General features: G+C 44.6%; 1 protein-coding gene across 1 annotated transcript; it reads right to left on the bottom strand.

Annotated features, from left to right (window-relative positions):
- Positions 1 to 730: 730 nt before the first annotated feature.
- On the bottom strand, positions 731 to 3,863 carry LOC119312436 (ADP-ribosylation factor). Its single transcript, XM_037588161.1, has 7 exons — positions 3,704 to 3,863; positions 3,162 to 3,354; positions 2,240 to 2,310; positions 1,676 to 1,795; positions 1,457 to 1,575; positions 1,153 to 1,234; positions 731 to 1,014 (listed from the first exon to the last, which is right to left on the bottom strand). The coding sequence occupies exons 2-7, from the start codon at positions 3,307 to 3,309 to the stop codon at positions 1,009 to 1,011; spliced, it is 546 nt and encodes a 181-aa protein (XP_037444058.1). The 5' UTR covers positions 3,310 to 3,354; positions 3,704 to 3,863; the 3' UTR covers positions 731 to 1,008.
- Between the last annotated feature and the right edge of the window lie 11,639 nt (positions 3,864 to 15,502).

Below are 15,502 nucleotides of genomic sequence, written 5' to 3'. Positions count from 1 at the left end.
GCTGCAAAAAGGCAGACCCCTGAGCAATGCGGCCCAGGCCCCATCACCTCTAGTTTGGGATAAAGTGGCGTCGACATTCAGCATCACCTCCCCGCAAAAAAAAAATAAAAATAAAAAAAGACATTCAACATCACCTATGGTCGTGGCTTCCCTTGGGCGGTGAGGCAGCTTTGTTTGGCTTATGTGATGAGTATAATTCCGACCATTCCCCGACAAGCGCCGAGAGCTGGAAGGTGAACTCGTTGGCATTCAGGCGCCTGTTCCCCGTGTGGCTTGTTCCGCTCAGTCCACCAGCTCCATTAACAGGCAGATGGTGCGCATCCTCGTTTGCTCCAGCAAGTTATTCAGGTGGAGATCGGGCACTATTATTCCTCAAGGCCGCACGCGAGCGCATCTATTATCAAAGTTCCACACCGCCAGCTAGCGATATTCCTACGCGAAGGATGATGTTTCGCCACATCCAATGATGTGCTATCCCTCCCTGGGCAGTTCTGTTTCCAGATCGAGCTCCTAACTTTCTCCTTCCAATCCGCACCTGATTATAACTTTGTATGCCGACTTAAGGAACCTTCTCGTCTTTGCCATGTGGGTGTGCCTTTTGAGCAGTTCCATGCTTATCCTCATCAAAGTAATGTGAAAAGCATATCGTACTCTTATCTTCTTCCCCAAGTGCTACCAACAAATGCGCAAATAAAAGTTGAGCAGTGCTGAATATATACAGGCATAGATAGACAGACAGATGCTTGGAACACTTATTACGAAATTGAACAGGACTCTCTTTAGCTGTTTACTTCAGAAGAAACATCTTAGGGCTCAAAATACAATAAAACAATAGTATGACAGTGAAACCACAGCCGGAGCTGGCTCAGTAGCTGTTGATCTCAGGAAAATACACAGTACATACGGGAATAGCATAGCACCATCCCATCCCAACACAATCCCTAGGTACCCGGTGATTCAATCGTCCATCCAAAGCGCTCCTAGCTCCTTCAAAATCTTGACGAAAATTTAGGACTGCAAGCACACGTTCAAATGGATGCCATTAATCAACCGACAAACAAGTCGTTGTAAACAAACTTCGCAGATGGAGACTGCATTCCTCTTCTAGAGAAGCAAGTTTTCAAGACAACCGACAAGGAAGTCTATGCATACCTTGTTGGCAATGTTGCTGGACAGCCAGTCCAGGCCTTCATACAGTCCCTCCCCTGTTGTAGCACAAGTGCTCTGGATGTACCTGCAACAACAACAACAATTTATTAAGTTGTCTGCTGAATTACCTAAACAATATGCATTACCAAGCCAAAGGGCAGCAGATCAATTTCGTTTTCTTCACACAAATACTGTAAAATTATATGTGTTGGTTGGGGGGAATGAGCCAGTTATAATGACAAGGATGACCATCATATACATCTTAAAATACAGAAAAGACAAGCAAGGGAAGTCTGCGCATGGCTACCAGTGTCGCTGGCGAAGGGAGTGCAGGCCAAGCTTATCAGTGATCTCAGCAGCATTCATGGCATTTGGAAGATCTTGCTTGTTAGCAAACACAAGCAGCACAGCATCACGTAACTCATCCTGCAACCAGTGAACATGTGAACTGTCAGCACTCGAAATCGCTGGGATAAAGTCCAACAAGTAATGCAGATGGGACCCTTTGAGTAGTGTAAGAATCTACCTCATTCAGCATCCTGTGGAGCTCATCCCTTGCTTCAACAACACGGTCCCTATCGTTGCTGTCCACAACAAAGATGAGACCCTGTGTGTTCTGGAAGTAATGCCTCCACAGTGGCCTGATCTGTTTTTACAAACATGGTAAACATTAGAATCCATTTTAACAAAAGATGCGTGACAAATCCAGAGAAGGGAGATACGAGCTCTATATTGTTCCATAGTGTATTAGAAATTAGGTGTGAGATACTAGTACATCATTACATTGCAGGTACTATAAAAACAATTCCTATATTGTTCCATGGTGTATTAGAAATTAGGTGTGAGATACTAGTACATCATATATTGCAGGTACTACAAAAACAATTCCTATATTGTTCCATGGTGTATTAGAAATTAGGTGTGAGATACTAGTACATCATTAGTTCATTACATTGCAGGTACTATAAAAACAATTCTTATATTGTTCCATAGTGTATTAGAAATTAGGTGTGAGATACTAGTACATCATACATTGCAGGTACTATAAAAACAATTCAGTTTCAAGGCGCAGAGTATGTTATTTATGTACCTTGTCCTGACCCCCGACATCCCAGACAGTGAAGCTGATGTTCTTGTACTCCACAGTTTCAACATTGAACCCTGTATTCGGAGGAAAGACAATTTTGAGAAAAAACGGAGAAAACATGTGTTGCAGATTAACAAATGTCCAAATCTGACCTCTAGTATAATATAATTTGCATGAAAGAACATGATGGTCTTGCCTTTTAGCACAATCCATAAAATGCACACGAGGATATTATACTGGCAAATTATATCATCCAATGACATTCAAAGCAAGCAGTCAATTTACAAAAGGCAATATTAAGTCAACTTCAGTGTACTTTGAGATAGGGTGGCTAGCTGGTTGTAGTGGCTTTTAATTACTCACTGGATGCTCCAAAACTGCATGAGCGTTACTATCAATGACTTCCTGTTGGCATATAGGGATTTGTTTGTTACTATCAATGACTTGCTGTTGGCATGTAGGCATTTGTTTAAAGGGAAACTTGACCATACCAAAGTAACTGGAACTTTGCCGAAGGACATCTAGCCCAGGATCGATTTTCTTATGTCTATATGTTTTTTTTGCGGGGTCTTATGTTTATATGGTTATAAGAAAGAAATGCAACAACTGATAAATCTCAGACTTGTCTGTCGTTTTGTCCATATATATATCTATGAACATAAGTGCACTACCCGTAACCTGCACAGAGATCCTGATGAACAAAACTACCTAACCATTTTTTAGATCATCCAACTACATACCCATTGATATCGTCATATTGGATATTCTAGCAGTTATTTAGGCAAACTTGCGTTTCAAAAATAGCACCGGCTGGGATCACATTGCCAAGCATTTGCATGTTCCGCTACAGATTCCCAATCTAAGCAATAACTTGGTATGAATAAATAGGCACGCATCACGCGATGCGCGCGGGACCGGTGCTCACCGATGGTGGGGATGGTGGTGACGATCTCGCCGAGCTTGAGCTTGTAGAGGATGGTGGTCTTTCCCGCGGCGTCGAGACCCACCATCAGGATCCGCATCTCCTTCTTCGCGAACAGGCGGCTGAACAGCTTGGTGAACGTGAGCCCCATCTCCTCTCCTCCCGCGTAGGTGCTCTTCCTCCCGGCTGGCCTCTCCTGCAACACAGAATCACGATCCCCACGCGTCAGACGGAATCCCATTTCGCTAGATCTACACGCGGCGCGCCAGATCCGGCCCCCAACGGAACGGCCACGGGATCACCGATCGCCATGCGCCTGGCCCCGCGATCTACGCGCCGGGCCCGGGATCCGCGGGCGGATCCAGCGCGCGGCGAGGAGACCGCGGTGCCGGAATGGCCATGGATCCCTACGAGATCTACCGAACCGGCGACCCGCTCGGCGTGATCCACCGATGGAACGGACGGATCTCGCGAATGGAGGGGCGCGCCCGCAAAGGGGAGGGAGGGAGGGGGAGAGGGTGGATCCAGGGAGGCGGGTCGGTCACCTGATCGGAGGAATCGCTCGATCCGCGGTGGGTTCGCCGGCGCCGGAGCCGGAGAAGGTGGGCGGAAACAGGAGGTCACGAGAGAGAAGGGGGAGAGAGTGGCCTGGCGTTGGGGCCTGCGGCGTTGTATTTAAGCGACGCGAGGGTGGAGAGCCAGCGCTTGTGTTGTACGGGTCGCGTCGGTTGAACGCGTCTCGCTCTATCGACACCTTTTCCATTGCCCGCAACAATAATCTCCTCACCAGTTCAAATAAAAAAACAATAATTTCCTCGCTCACCTTTTCTTTTCCTACAATATTATTAGTTAGAATGACAAAAAAAAGACAATACTGGCCCTTTTGCCAAATTAAGATTAAGAAACACCATGTGACATATTTTTTTTTTTTTCAGAAAGACACAGAATACCGTATACGATATAGGAGTATCTCATAAAACTCTAAGCCCACAGGAAATGTTGATTCCTGGGCCATCGCGACTGGGAACAATGCTTGAGCCCGGTGTCTACCTGTTAGGCGAGCCTGTATTAGTCGCTTTGGTTTGGATGTCCCTTTCATAGTCGCCACTCCCAACATGTTCGTTCCCTTTGCTCTTGCCTTGGTCTCCTTTCTATCGGACACGGGAGACATGGAGAGAAAGGTGGTGATCTAGGCTTGCCATGGACAGGGTCTCCTTCCACAAGCGTCATTGGTGAGCACCACCTCCACCAACTCAACCCTCTTGTGCAAATGCCATAGGAGTTGCCAGAGAGAGTTGTGGTTGGCTCAATTTCATTAAAGTGTGTTTTTTGGGATCAAATTCATCAGCTCCCGCGTCACCATTTTGAACAAAGCGAAAAAAAACACTCCAACACTGGCCACTCTCATGCCCCGGTTTTGCGCTCTTCCCGATCTGGAACCCGGACTCCCCTGCCTTCTGCGTGTGGATGCAACTGCGTCCAGGAATCATCATCCACGTCAGTCAACAACTACAGATTAGTCTCATCTCCCACCTTGATTGAGACTATGGGATACGTGGCAGGCTTCTTGCATGGAGGAGCTCGTGGCAAAGCAGGCATCCCACGTGGAGGAGTGATACATGTTGGAAATATTAGCACTTTCTCGATTAATCTAATTCACGAGTGTACAATAAGCATGGCATAAATGGTATGCATCTCATAGCAATACCTAAGCATACTGGCACATACAGAACAAAGAAGCGGACCATCTATGAGCAGCACATATACGGCTAGTACAAGTACGAGTAAATGAGGGATAAACAGATCATACCCTCCGGTTGGCCAGGCCAACACGGCGGCGGCAGCAGCAGCCTCGACGTCGTCCGTAGTGGATGCAGGGGAAGTAGTGGAAGCAAAGGCCGACGGAGTTGGGGACGGATCGGGAGCAGTCGCGTCGAGACGCTCCCCAAAAACCTTATTGCCGATCTCCTGGGCAGGATCTCGAACGGCAGGGTTCCGGAGGCACCTGCTCTCCCGACCAACTGTGCACGCGATCGTCGAGATGGGATCGCCGGAGGCAGCACAGAGCAAGGAACAGTAGATGACGGCTAGGTTACGCGAGAGGGAGTGAGTGAACCGAACTAGGTCACTCCACTGGGCAAAGCCTTCTTCTATAGGCCGTCGGGTAGGAAGTTGTGGGCCTGGGCGGAGGCCAACGACCAAGTGAATGCACTACCGGCAAGGGAGTCGACGAATCCCAGCAACGCAAGAGAAGGGTCGCACTCCCGGTAAGGGAGTCGACAAATCCCGACAACGCAAGTCAGCCCACAGTCCAACGTCTCGGACAGTGGCCCACTTATTAGCGACTTGTTAATTAATCCATGATTAATTAATCCGTTCCTGAGTGGCAAAAGTAAGCTTCGGCTCAACTCATTCCTGCAGCCCGCGGCGCGCGTCGTGAGGAGGCGGGCGGTAGAGGAGGGGGAGCGCGCGTGAACCATTCCGCTTCCCAATCTCCCAATGGCAAGTGGTAGAGCAACCCTTATAAAGGGGTCTCAACTCTCCTCAACTAGCAAGATGAGACTAAACTTCCCACCACCTGCCATCTCATACACGGGCCTCAAGATTAACCAGGGATTAGTGTCTTATATGGGCCTAAGCCCATCCATAATCCATCAATACATCCATTTTGCATCATGTTTTCCTACTGTTATTTATAATGTTTTTTATGCATAATAATGCTTTATGGAATAATTCTAATGCCCCTTTTCTCATAAAATGCAAGGTTTACACAAAGAGGGAGAATGCCGGCAGCTGGAATTCTGGACCTGAAAAAGCTACGTCAGAGCTACCTATTCTGCACAACTCCAAATGAGCTGAAAATTTATGAAGAATTATTTTGGAATATATAAAAATACTGGAGCAAATAACTACTAGAGGAGGGCCACCTGGTGACCACAAGACACCAGTGCACGCCCTGGTGGGTTGTGGCCAGCCCGGCCCACCTCCGGTGCCCATCTTCTGGTATATAAGTCATTTTGACCTAAAAAAAGGGGGAGGACTTATGAGACGGGAACTTGGGCAGGAGCACTTTTGCCCTCCGATGGAGCGATTCTGCCGGGGACCCCCCCCCCCTCCCGAAGGGGGAAATAGAAGCCATTGTCATCACCAACAACCCTCTCATCTTTGGGAGGCCAATCTCCATCAACATCTTCAACAACACAATCTCCTCTCAAACCCTAGTTCATCTCTTGTGTTCAATCTTTGTACCAGAACCTCAGATTGGTACATGTGGGTGACTAGTAGTGTTGATTACATCTTGTAGTTGATTACTATATGGTTTATTTGGTGGAAGATTATATGTTCAGATCCATTATGCTATTTAATACCCCTCTAATCATGAGCATGAATATCATTTGTGAGTAGTTACTTTTGTTCTTGAGGTCACGAGAGAAGTCATGTTGCAAGTAATCATGTGAACTTGATATGTGTTTGATATTTCGATGATATGTATGTTGTGATTCCCTTAGTGGTGTCATGTGAACATCGACTACATGGCACTTCACCATCTTTGGGCCTAAGGGAATGCATTGTGGAGTAGTTATTAGATGATGGGTTGCTAGCAACGGAAGCTTAAACCCTAGTTTATGCGCTACTTCGTAAGGGACCGATTTGGATCCAAATGTTTAATGCTATGGTTAGATTTTATCTTAATACTTTTCTCGTAGTTGCGGATGCTTACGAGGCGGTTAATCATAAGTGCGAGGCTTGTTCAAGTAAGAACAACACCCAAGCATCGGTCCACCCACATATCAAATTATCAAAGTAGCGAACGTGAATGAAACCAACATGATGAAAGTGACTAGATGAAATTCCCGTGTGCCCTCAAGAATGCTTTGCTTATTATAAGAGACTATTTTGGCTTGTCCTTTGCCACAAAAGGATTGGGATACCTTGCTGCACTTTATTTACCGTTACCGTTACTTGTCCGTTATAAATTATTTTGCTATTAAACTACCTGTTACCGACTATTCCAGTGTTTGCAAAAATACCTTGCTGAAAACCACTTGTCATTTCCTTCTACTCCTCGTTGGGTTTGATACTCTTACTTATTGAAAGGACTACGACTGATCCCCTATACTTGTGGGTCATCAAGACTCCTTTCTGGCACTGTTGCCGGGGAGTGAAGCGCTCTTGGTAAATGGAAATTGGTAAGAAAAAATTATTACTACGTGCTGAAATTTATTGTCACTTGTCACTATGCAAAACCATCCTTTCAGGTTTGTTCGGGGTATCTTCACCTCGACTGGAAGCACAATTAGTTGACCCTGAACCTACTACACCTACTAAAAATATTGGTTGTGAAATTCCTTCGGGTATGATAGAACAACTGCTAGCTAATCCTTATGCAGGAGACAGAACAGAACATCCTGATATGCACTTGATATATGTGGATGAAATTTGTGGATTATTTAAGCTTGCAGGTTTACCCGGAGATGAAGCTAAGAAGAAGGTTTTCCCTTTATCTTTGAAGGTAAAAGCATTGACATGGTATAGGCTATGCAATGATATTGGATCTTGGAACTGGAATTGATTGAAATTGGCGTGCAGAAGTTTCGCCTATTGTCAGCTGATACGTGGCTGCCGAAGGCTAAACCCGACTGAAAGTGCAATCATGCCCTTAATCATATTTTGTTGTTGATGACAACACATATGCTAGGGACTAATCATGTTTATCAAGTATATCTCAGGATTATGTCTCAAAGACCGTGTGTATGGATCATGACTAGGGACAAAAAGCATATAACTCAAGAATGGAGATACAAGACATTGACTTCGTTTATGGTTTGTTCTTGAGTATAGGTATCCCGCACTATTAAGAGGGGATCGTTGGATCTAGTGAAAAACTTTCTCAAAATCCACAACTCCTATTCTTTGTCTCCGGACGTCCGGTGCTCTACGGACGTCCGGTCCCTCTCAGCTGTCCGGACGTCCGGCTCCCTCCGGTCATCCGGTGTTCCTTTACAGAATGATATTTGCGGATTTCCGGAACTCTCCAGACGTCCGACCTCCGGTCGTCCGATAGGTCTCGGACGTCCGGTACTTTTACAACAGAACCATATTTACGGATTTTCAGACTCTCCGGTCATCCGGGCTCCAGATGTCCGGCCCGTCTCGGACGTCCGTGTCCTGTGTACTGGTTTGTGGCTCACATATTCACAGTGGCCGGTCGTCCGATGACTGTCGGACGTCCAGACTTATTTGTGCCACCGGACGTCCGATGTTGTCCGGACGTCCGACCTATCCTGTGCACTTATGTGTCCTAAACGGTCACCTTCACACACCCACTATATATATACCTTTCTCTTCCACGGGATAAGGTTGACCATTCACTTTGAGCTTGCCAAGAACACTCCTCACTCTCTCTCTCAATCACCTACACCAAATCCTAGATTCCCAAGTGTTCTAGGAGCATTTGAGAGAAGTTCTCCAATCAAGTGATAGATCCACTCCTTCCCCTTCTTTGCACCAAAGAAATTTGTGATTTGAGCAAGTCTTGAGCTTTTCCCAACGTTCTTATTACTCTTGGAGGTTGGAGACTCCTAGGCGGTAGGAGTCTTTCATAGAGGAATCAACCTTTGTGATTACCCCCGGAAAGTTTGTAAGGGTTTGGAGATCACCCCAAGGTCTACCACTAGTGGTTGAGAAACGCCTCCGTGGTGTTGTCTCAAAGGGAGAATAGGGTGAGCCTTCATGGCGTTGGTGTGCCTTCGTGGTAACATCCACCTCTCTAACGGTGACTAGCTTCCCTCCAAGGAAGTGAACATCGGCATACATCCTCGTCTATCGGAGTTGCGGTTATTCCTAACCCTAACTCTCTACTTGTGGTTACTTGTCTCTTTGCACTTACTTACATCATATTGTGCTAGCTTACTTATGTGCTTGGTTTACTTGCTTAGTATTTAGTACTCACTTGCAATTGTTAGGCTCACCTTCATATTCCGCACTATTGCCTAAAATTGCTAAGTAATAATTAAAATTTATAGTTGTACCTATTCACCCCCCTCTAGGTCCATCTCGATCCTTTCAATTGGTATCAGAGCCTCGTGCTCTATTCTTGTGGCTTAACCACCCTAGAGTGAGATGAAGCCGGATGGGACTCCCCTGGTTATAGATCCGAAGGATAAAGGTGAGGCTTCCTCTGAAGTCAAGTCCTTTACGTCTGAGGATCTAGAACGGGCCCTTGCTAAGCAAAAAGAGGAGCATGATGCTTCCCTTGAGGCCTTGGTCCAAATGAGATTAGCCATGTTGTCCACGGTGCTTGCACCACACTCAGGTGGTGCGGCTTTGAGGCCAACTGTGCCTACTCCGTCACTTGGTCAACAACCTCCTAGCAATGAACACGCCAGTGTTCCTTGGCTTTATGCAAGACCTCAGGTTGAAAAACCAAGATATAATCCTCAAGGCAAACCTCCTTTACTTAGTGCCACTTCCGATTTTGTTTTGCGGAGAGTTGCTATGCAGGATCATCTTCGACATGGAAACGATGAGATGCTGGAGATCATAGAGTATGGCTATCATGTGGTTGATCCAAAGAACCCCACACCAAGAGAAATATATGGCAAGAACCTCAATGACACTGCAATCATGTGTATAAGGAGAGATATGGATGAAAAGCAAAGGAGACCGTTCATACACATCACAAGTGCCAATGAACTATGGGAAAATATTATAAGATCCAAGACTGGCACCTCTACCCTCCGGAGTGCTCCATATGAAATTGCCAAGGGGCAATTGCAAAACTTTTGTATGGAGAAAGGTGAAACCCCCAATCAACTCCATGAGCGTCTCATGACTCTCACTGTCGATATTGAGTCATGTGAGTGTGACAAGACACAAGATGGATTCAACATGACTAAGAGATTCCTTGTGGATAAATTGCTTCATGCTCTTGCCCCATATCACCATCAAATGGTGTGGGACATAAGACAACACCATACCTTCAAGGAAATGACTACAGATGACATCATATCCACCTTCCAACTATTTGAAGAGTCAAAGGCTAATGCCACAAAACATCTTGCCATGCATGGTTCCCCATCATCAAAGGTCAATCTTGCATTGAAGGCCAAGCATGTATGTGAAGATGAGCAAAGTGAAGAAGAAGAAGAAGAGGATGATGATGAAGATGGTGATGAGATTGAATCCGATGAGGGCCCTTCATATGAAGACATGGCTCTTTTTGTCAAGAAGTTTAGCGCGGGAAAATTCAAGGGAAGATTTCAAAAGAAGAAAGTAAGAAAATGCTACAACTGTGAAGAAACCAACCACTTCTCCAACGAGTGCCCTTATGAGAAGAGAGAAGATAAACCAAGGTTTCCCAAGACCTTTCCCAAGAAGAAGTCGCCAAATCCTTTGAACTCCAAGCTCAAGAAGAGAGATGGAAAAGCAATGGTTGCTCAAGAAGAATCCGATCCGGATGATGTTAGTGGTGTTGCCGGAGTTGCTCAAGACTCTCAAAACACCTTGAGGTTAGTAAACAAGAGTGGTGACGTGGTCACCTACAACTACATGAAAGATTACAAGGGCAGCGCTCACAAGTGCCTAATGGCAAAGGCCATGGTTGAAGATGGAGAGGACCAAAGCTCTTCTGACAAGGTCAAGGTAACTCCACGATCAAATCCTCCTCTCTTCACTCCTTCTACTCCTAGTGATGAGTATCTTGATGCGGAGGTTAGTTATGAGGATGATGATCTAGATGATCCTATGATTGCTAAACTTAATAAGTTCATGTGCTCCCTCAAAGGAAAGAAGCTCACTATGTTTCGTATGCTTATGGAGATGGTGAGTAAGCACACCATCACCATTAAGGAACTCGAAACCCTCGTCATCGAGGAAAAGGAAAAATCTGAAATCCTTGAGCAGAAAGTCCAATATGAGGAAGCACGAAATGATGAACTATGCTTAAAAATTGGTGCGAATATTGATGTTCACACTAATGATCTTGCCTCCTTGAAAAAGGCTATTGACTCTTACGAAGAGTTAATGAATGATAAAAGTAAGCTTGTGAAGTCTCATGCTTCTCTATCTAAGGACTATGAGCTTCTATCCGTGTCTCTCAAGACTAAGGAAGGAGAGCTCACCGTTCTTACAAAAAGAGTTTTGAGATGCTCAAACTTACTTATCTTGAAACTCTAGCCAAGGCTTACTCTTCTCCTATTATCAATGTTGATTCTTGTACTACTAATACTAGTAGTGATCTAGCATCTATTCTTGAGGAAAATCATTTTCTCAAGGCTCAAATCGAGAAAGATCTCATGACATGTGCTCAAGGGCAAAAGAATCTTGATGAGATATTGAGCCAACACAATGAGGTGTTTGCCAAAGAGGGACTTGGGTTTAACCCAAGCACAAGCAAGAAGAAGACGTCCTCTCAAAAGTGCACAACTCCTCTAAAAGAAACATTTGTAAGAGAAGGGCACAAGGCGAAAGGTAAGGTTGTGAGTGGGAAGGCCACAAGGGGCACGCCCACTCTCAACAAGCCTAAATAGTTCATGCCTCCATCCTATGTACTTCGTAAGACTAAGGATGGAGAAGTTTTTGCAAAATTTGTTGGTCCTCAAAATGCATTCCGGTTCTATGCTATTTGGGTCCCTAAGACCCTTATGACTAACTTGAGAGGTCCCATTGCAAAATGGGTGCCTCTAACCAAGTCTTAATTGTGGTGTAGGTTGACTTCTCAGGTGGAGTGAAATGGGTGATTGACAGTGGATGTACAAATCATATGACCGGAGATAGAAAATTGCTCTACGATTTCATGGAAGCTATTCAACCATTCATGGGCATTATGTTTGGTGGAGGTTCAAAAGGACAAGTACTCAGGTTGGGTAAGGTGGCTATCACAAATGACATGTCTCTTGCAAATGTCATGCTTGTCCAATCCCTTAAATACCATTTGCCTTCTGTTCGCCAATTGGCTTCTGTTGGTTATGATACACTCTTTGGACTAATGGATGTGAAAGTCTTTAAGAGAGATACTCTTGAAGTGGCCTTTGTTGGAGAGTTGGATGGCAACCTTTACACGGTTGATTTCTCGAAAGAGAGCACATTCCATGCAACTTGTCTAATGTCCAAGGCCGACAAGGGGTGGCTATGGCATCGCCGGCTAGCCCATGTCGGCATGAGAAACCTTCAAGATCTCTTAAAAGGGGATCACATCCTTGGATTAACCAATGTCTCTTTTGAGAAAGATCGTGTGTGTAGTGCATGCATAGCCGGGAAGCAACATCAATCAAAGCACCCACCCAAGAACATTGTGTCTACTTCAAGGCCCCTGGAGCTCCTTCATGTGGATCTTTTTGGGCCTCCTTCATGGGATAGTCTTGGTGGGAAAAAGTATGGTCTTGTCATTGTTGATGATTACTCAAGATACACATGGGTGTTTTTCCTCAAGTCCAAGGATGAGACTAAGATCACCTTCATTGATTTTGCCAAACAAGCACAACGCAAGTTTGACAAAGAGATCTTGGCAATAAGAAGTGATAATGGCTCTGAGTTCAAGAACTATACCTTGGAAGAATTCCTTAGTGATGAAGGGATTGAGCATCAATATTCAGCTCCATACACTCCTCAGCAGAATGGTGTTGCCGAAAGGAAGAATCGTACACTTGTAGAGATGGCAAGGTCCATGTTGGATGAATACAAGTCACCACATAGTTTTTGGGTTGAAGCTGTCAACACTGCATGCCATGCATCAAACCGGCTCTTCCTCCGCACTATATTGGAAAAGACTCCATATGAACTCCTAACTGGGAACAAGCCAAATGTCAAGTACTTTCGTGTATTTGGGTGCAAATGTTTCATCCTCAACAAAAGAGAACGGTTAGGAAAATTCAATCCAAAACAATTGAGGGCATATTTGTTGGCTATGGATCAAACTCTCACGCCTATAGAGTCTACAACAAGTCCAATGGATGTGTTGTAGAAACTTGCGACGTGGTGTTTGATGAATTTAATGGCTCCCATGGGGAGCAAGATGATCTAAGTGATGCAGGTGAAGAAGATTCTTCTCAAGACATTTTTACCATGGGTGTTGGTGCACTTCTTCCTATGGAACAAGAACCTCATGATGATGAAGAAGAAGATAGAAGCTTGACACATCATCAAACTACTTCAACACCCATACCGTCACAAGCTCCTATTGCTCAACCGATGCCCTTAGTCCAAGTAGAAGAAGATGATCAAGTTCCTCTTCATGATAATCTTCAAGAACAAGATCATCACCAAGGGCAAGAACAAGAAAGTACAATCATTGATGATGAACCTCAACACATGCAATATGAACAAGAAGATCTTCCTCCACACATTAATGATCCATATGTTGAGGATGTGGATGATGGACATGAAGTTGAACCGCGAGAAACCCTAACCTCCATCATGCCTCGAGTGGTCGGTCGTGTTGATGTTGACAAAATTCTCACCGGCATATCGGAAGGTAGAGTCACTCGTAAACATTTGACAAACTTTTGTGCTCACTTCTCGTTTGTGTCTAGTATTGAGCCCCTCAAGGTACAAGATGCATTGATGGACAACGATTGGCTAGTTTCATGCAAGAAGAGTTGAACAGTTTTGAACGCAACCAAGTGTGGTCATTAGTCAAGAGGCCATCTACCAAGCACAACGTCATTGGAACAAAATGGATTTTCAAGAACAAGCAAGATGAAAATGGTGTAATCATCCGCAACAAGGCAAGGTTAGTGGCACAAGGGTACTCACAAGTTGAAGGTTTGGACTTTGGTGAGACCTTTGCCCCTGTTGCACGTCTTGAATCCATTCGCATATTACTTGCTTATGCCGCTTTCAATGGTTTTACATTACATCAAATGGATGTGAAGAGTGTTTTCCTTAACGGTCCTCTACAAGAAGAAGTATATGTGTCACAACCACCCGGGTTCGTTAATCCCTTTCACAAAGACTATGTGTATAAACTTCATAAGGCTTTGTATGGCCTCAAACAAGCACCTCGTGCTTGGTATGATCATTTGAAGAAGTTTTTACTCGATGATGGTTTTGTGAGAGGGGTGATCGATCCTACTCCTTTTACTAAGAGGGACAAGGGTTATTTGATCCTATGCCAAATCTATGTAGATGACATCATTTTTGGTTCTCCTAACATTCATTTGTGCAAGAAGTTTGCGGCTTCAATGACCAAGAATTTTGAAATGTCACTCAATGCGGATTTGAAGTTCTTTCTCGGATTTCAAATTCAACAATTTCAAGGAGTTTTCTTATCTCAAGCAAAGTACCTCAAGGATATCCTAGAGAAGTTTGGCATGTCTGATGCTAGTCCATGCAAGACACCCATGCCAACCAAAATTGCTCTCACTAAATACACAAATGGTACTCCTTTTGACCCATCTACTTACCGCTCTATGATTGGTTCATTGCTTTATCTTTGTGCATCTAGACCAGACATCATGTTCAGTGTATGCATGTGTGCTAGATTTCAAGCTTTCCCTATGGAAAGTCATCATAAGGCGGTTAAGCATATTCTTAGATACCTTGTTCACACCCCAAAGTTGGGCCTCTGGTACCCCAAGGATGCTAAGTTTGATCTCATTGGGTACACGGATGCGGATTGAGCTGGAGACAAAGTGGATCGTAAGTCCACATCCGGTGCATGTCAGTTTCTTGGACGATCCTTGGTAAGTTGGTCCTCAAAGAAACAAAATTGTATTGCTCTCTCTACCGCAGAAGCTGAATACATTGCTACCGCCAGTTATGCAACTCAGTTGTTATGGATGAGGCAAACTTTGAAGGATTACGGTATCACCTATAGACACGTGCCTCTTCTATGTGATAATGAAAGTGCCATCAATATTGAGAACCCCAAGGATCATCTCCGCACCAAGCACATTGATATTAGGTATCACTTCTTGAGAGATCATGTTGAAAAGGGTGATATTCACATTGATCACATTGGTACAGATTTGCAACTGGCAGATATTTTCACCAAACCAATGGATGAAGCAAGGTTTTGTCGGTTTAGGCGTGAACTTGGTATCTTGGATCTTGACAATATTATGTGAAATCTAGTACCCATTCATGCATGAAATTAATGTCTTATCTTGATGTAGGCATATATGTAGGGGGAGACACTCAACTCATGAGTATCCTCATCCTATGAAATGCATAAAAAGAACAAACACTCTCAAAGCTACCATAACATCTAAATATGGTGCTTTCCATGATGGAGTAGTGATTATGCACTCAAAGTTCAAATCCGTGTCATGTCATGTCTACTCATACATGGTGGCAGTAGCCACCACCCGTATCATTAGAACAATATTGGAGTGGTATATGGT

Source organism: Triticum dicoccoides, chromosome 5B (assembly GCF_002162155.2).
Source record: "Triticum dicoccoides isolate Atlit2015 ecotype Zavitan chromosome 5B, WEW_v2.0, whole genome shotgun sequence".
NCBI lineage: Eukaryota > Viridiplantae > Streptophyta > Magnoliopsida > Poales > Poaceae > Triticum > Triticum dicoccoides.
This window is presented reverse-complemented; position numbering and strand designations above follow the sequence as displayed.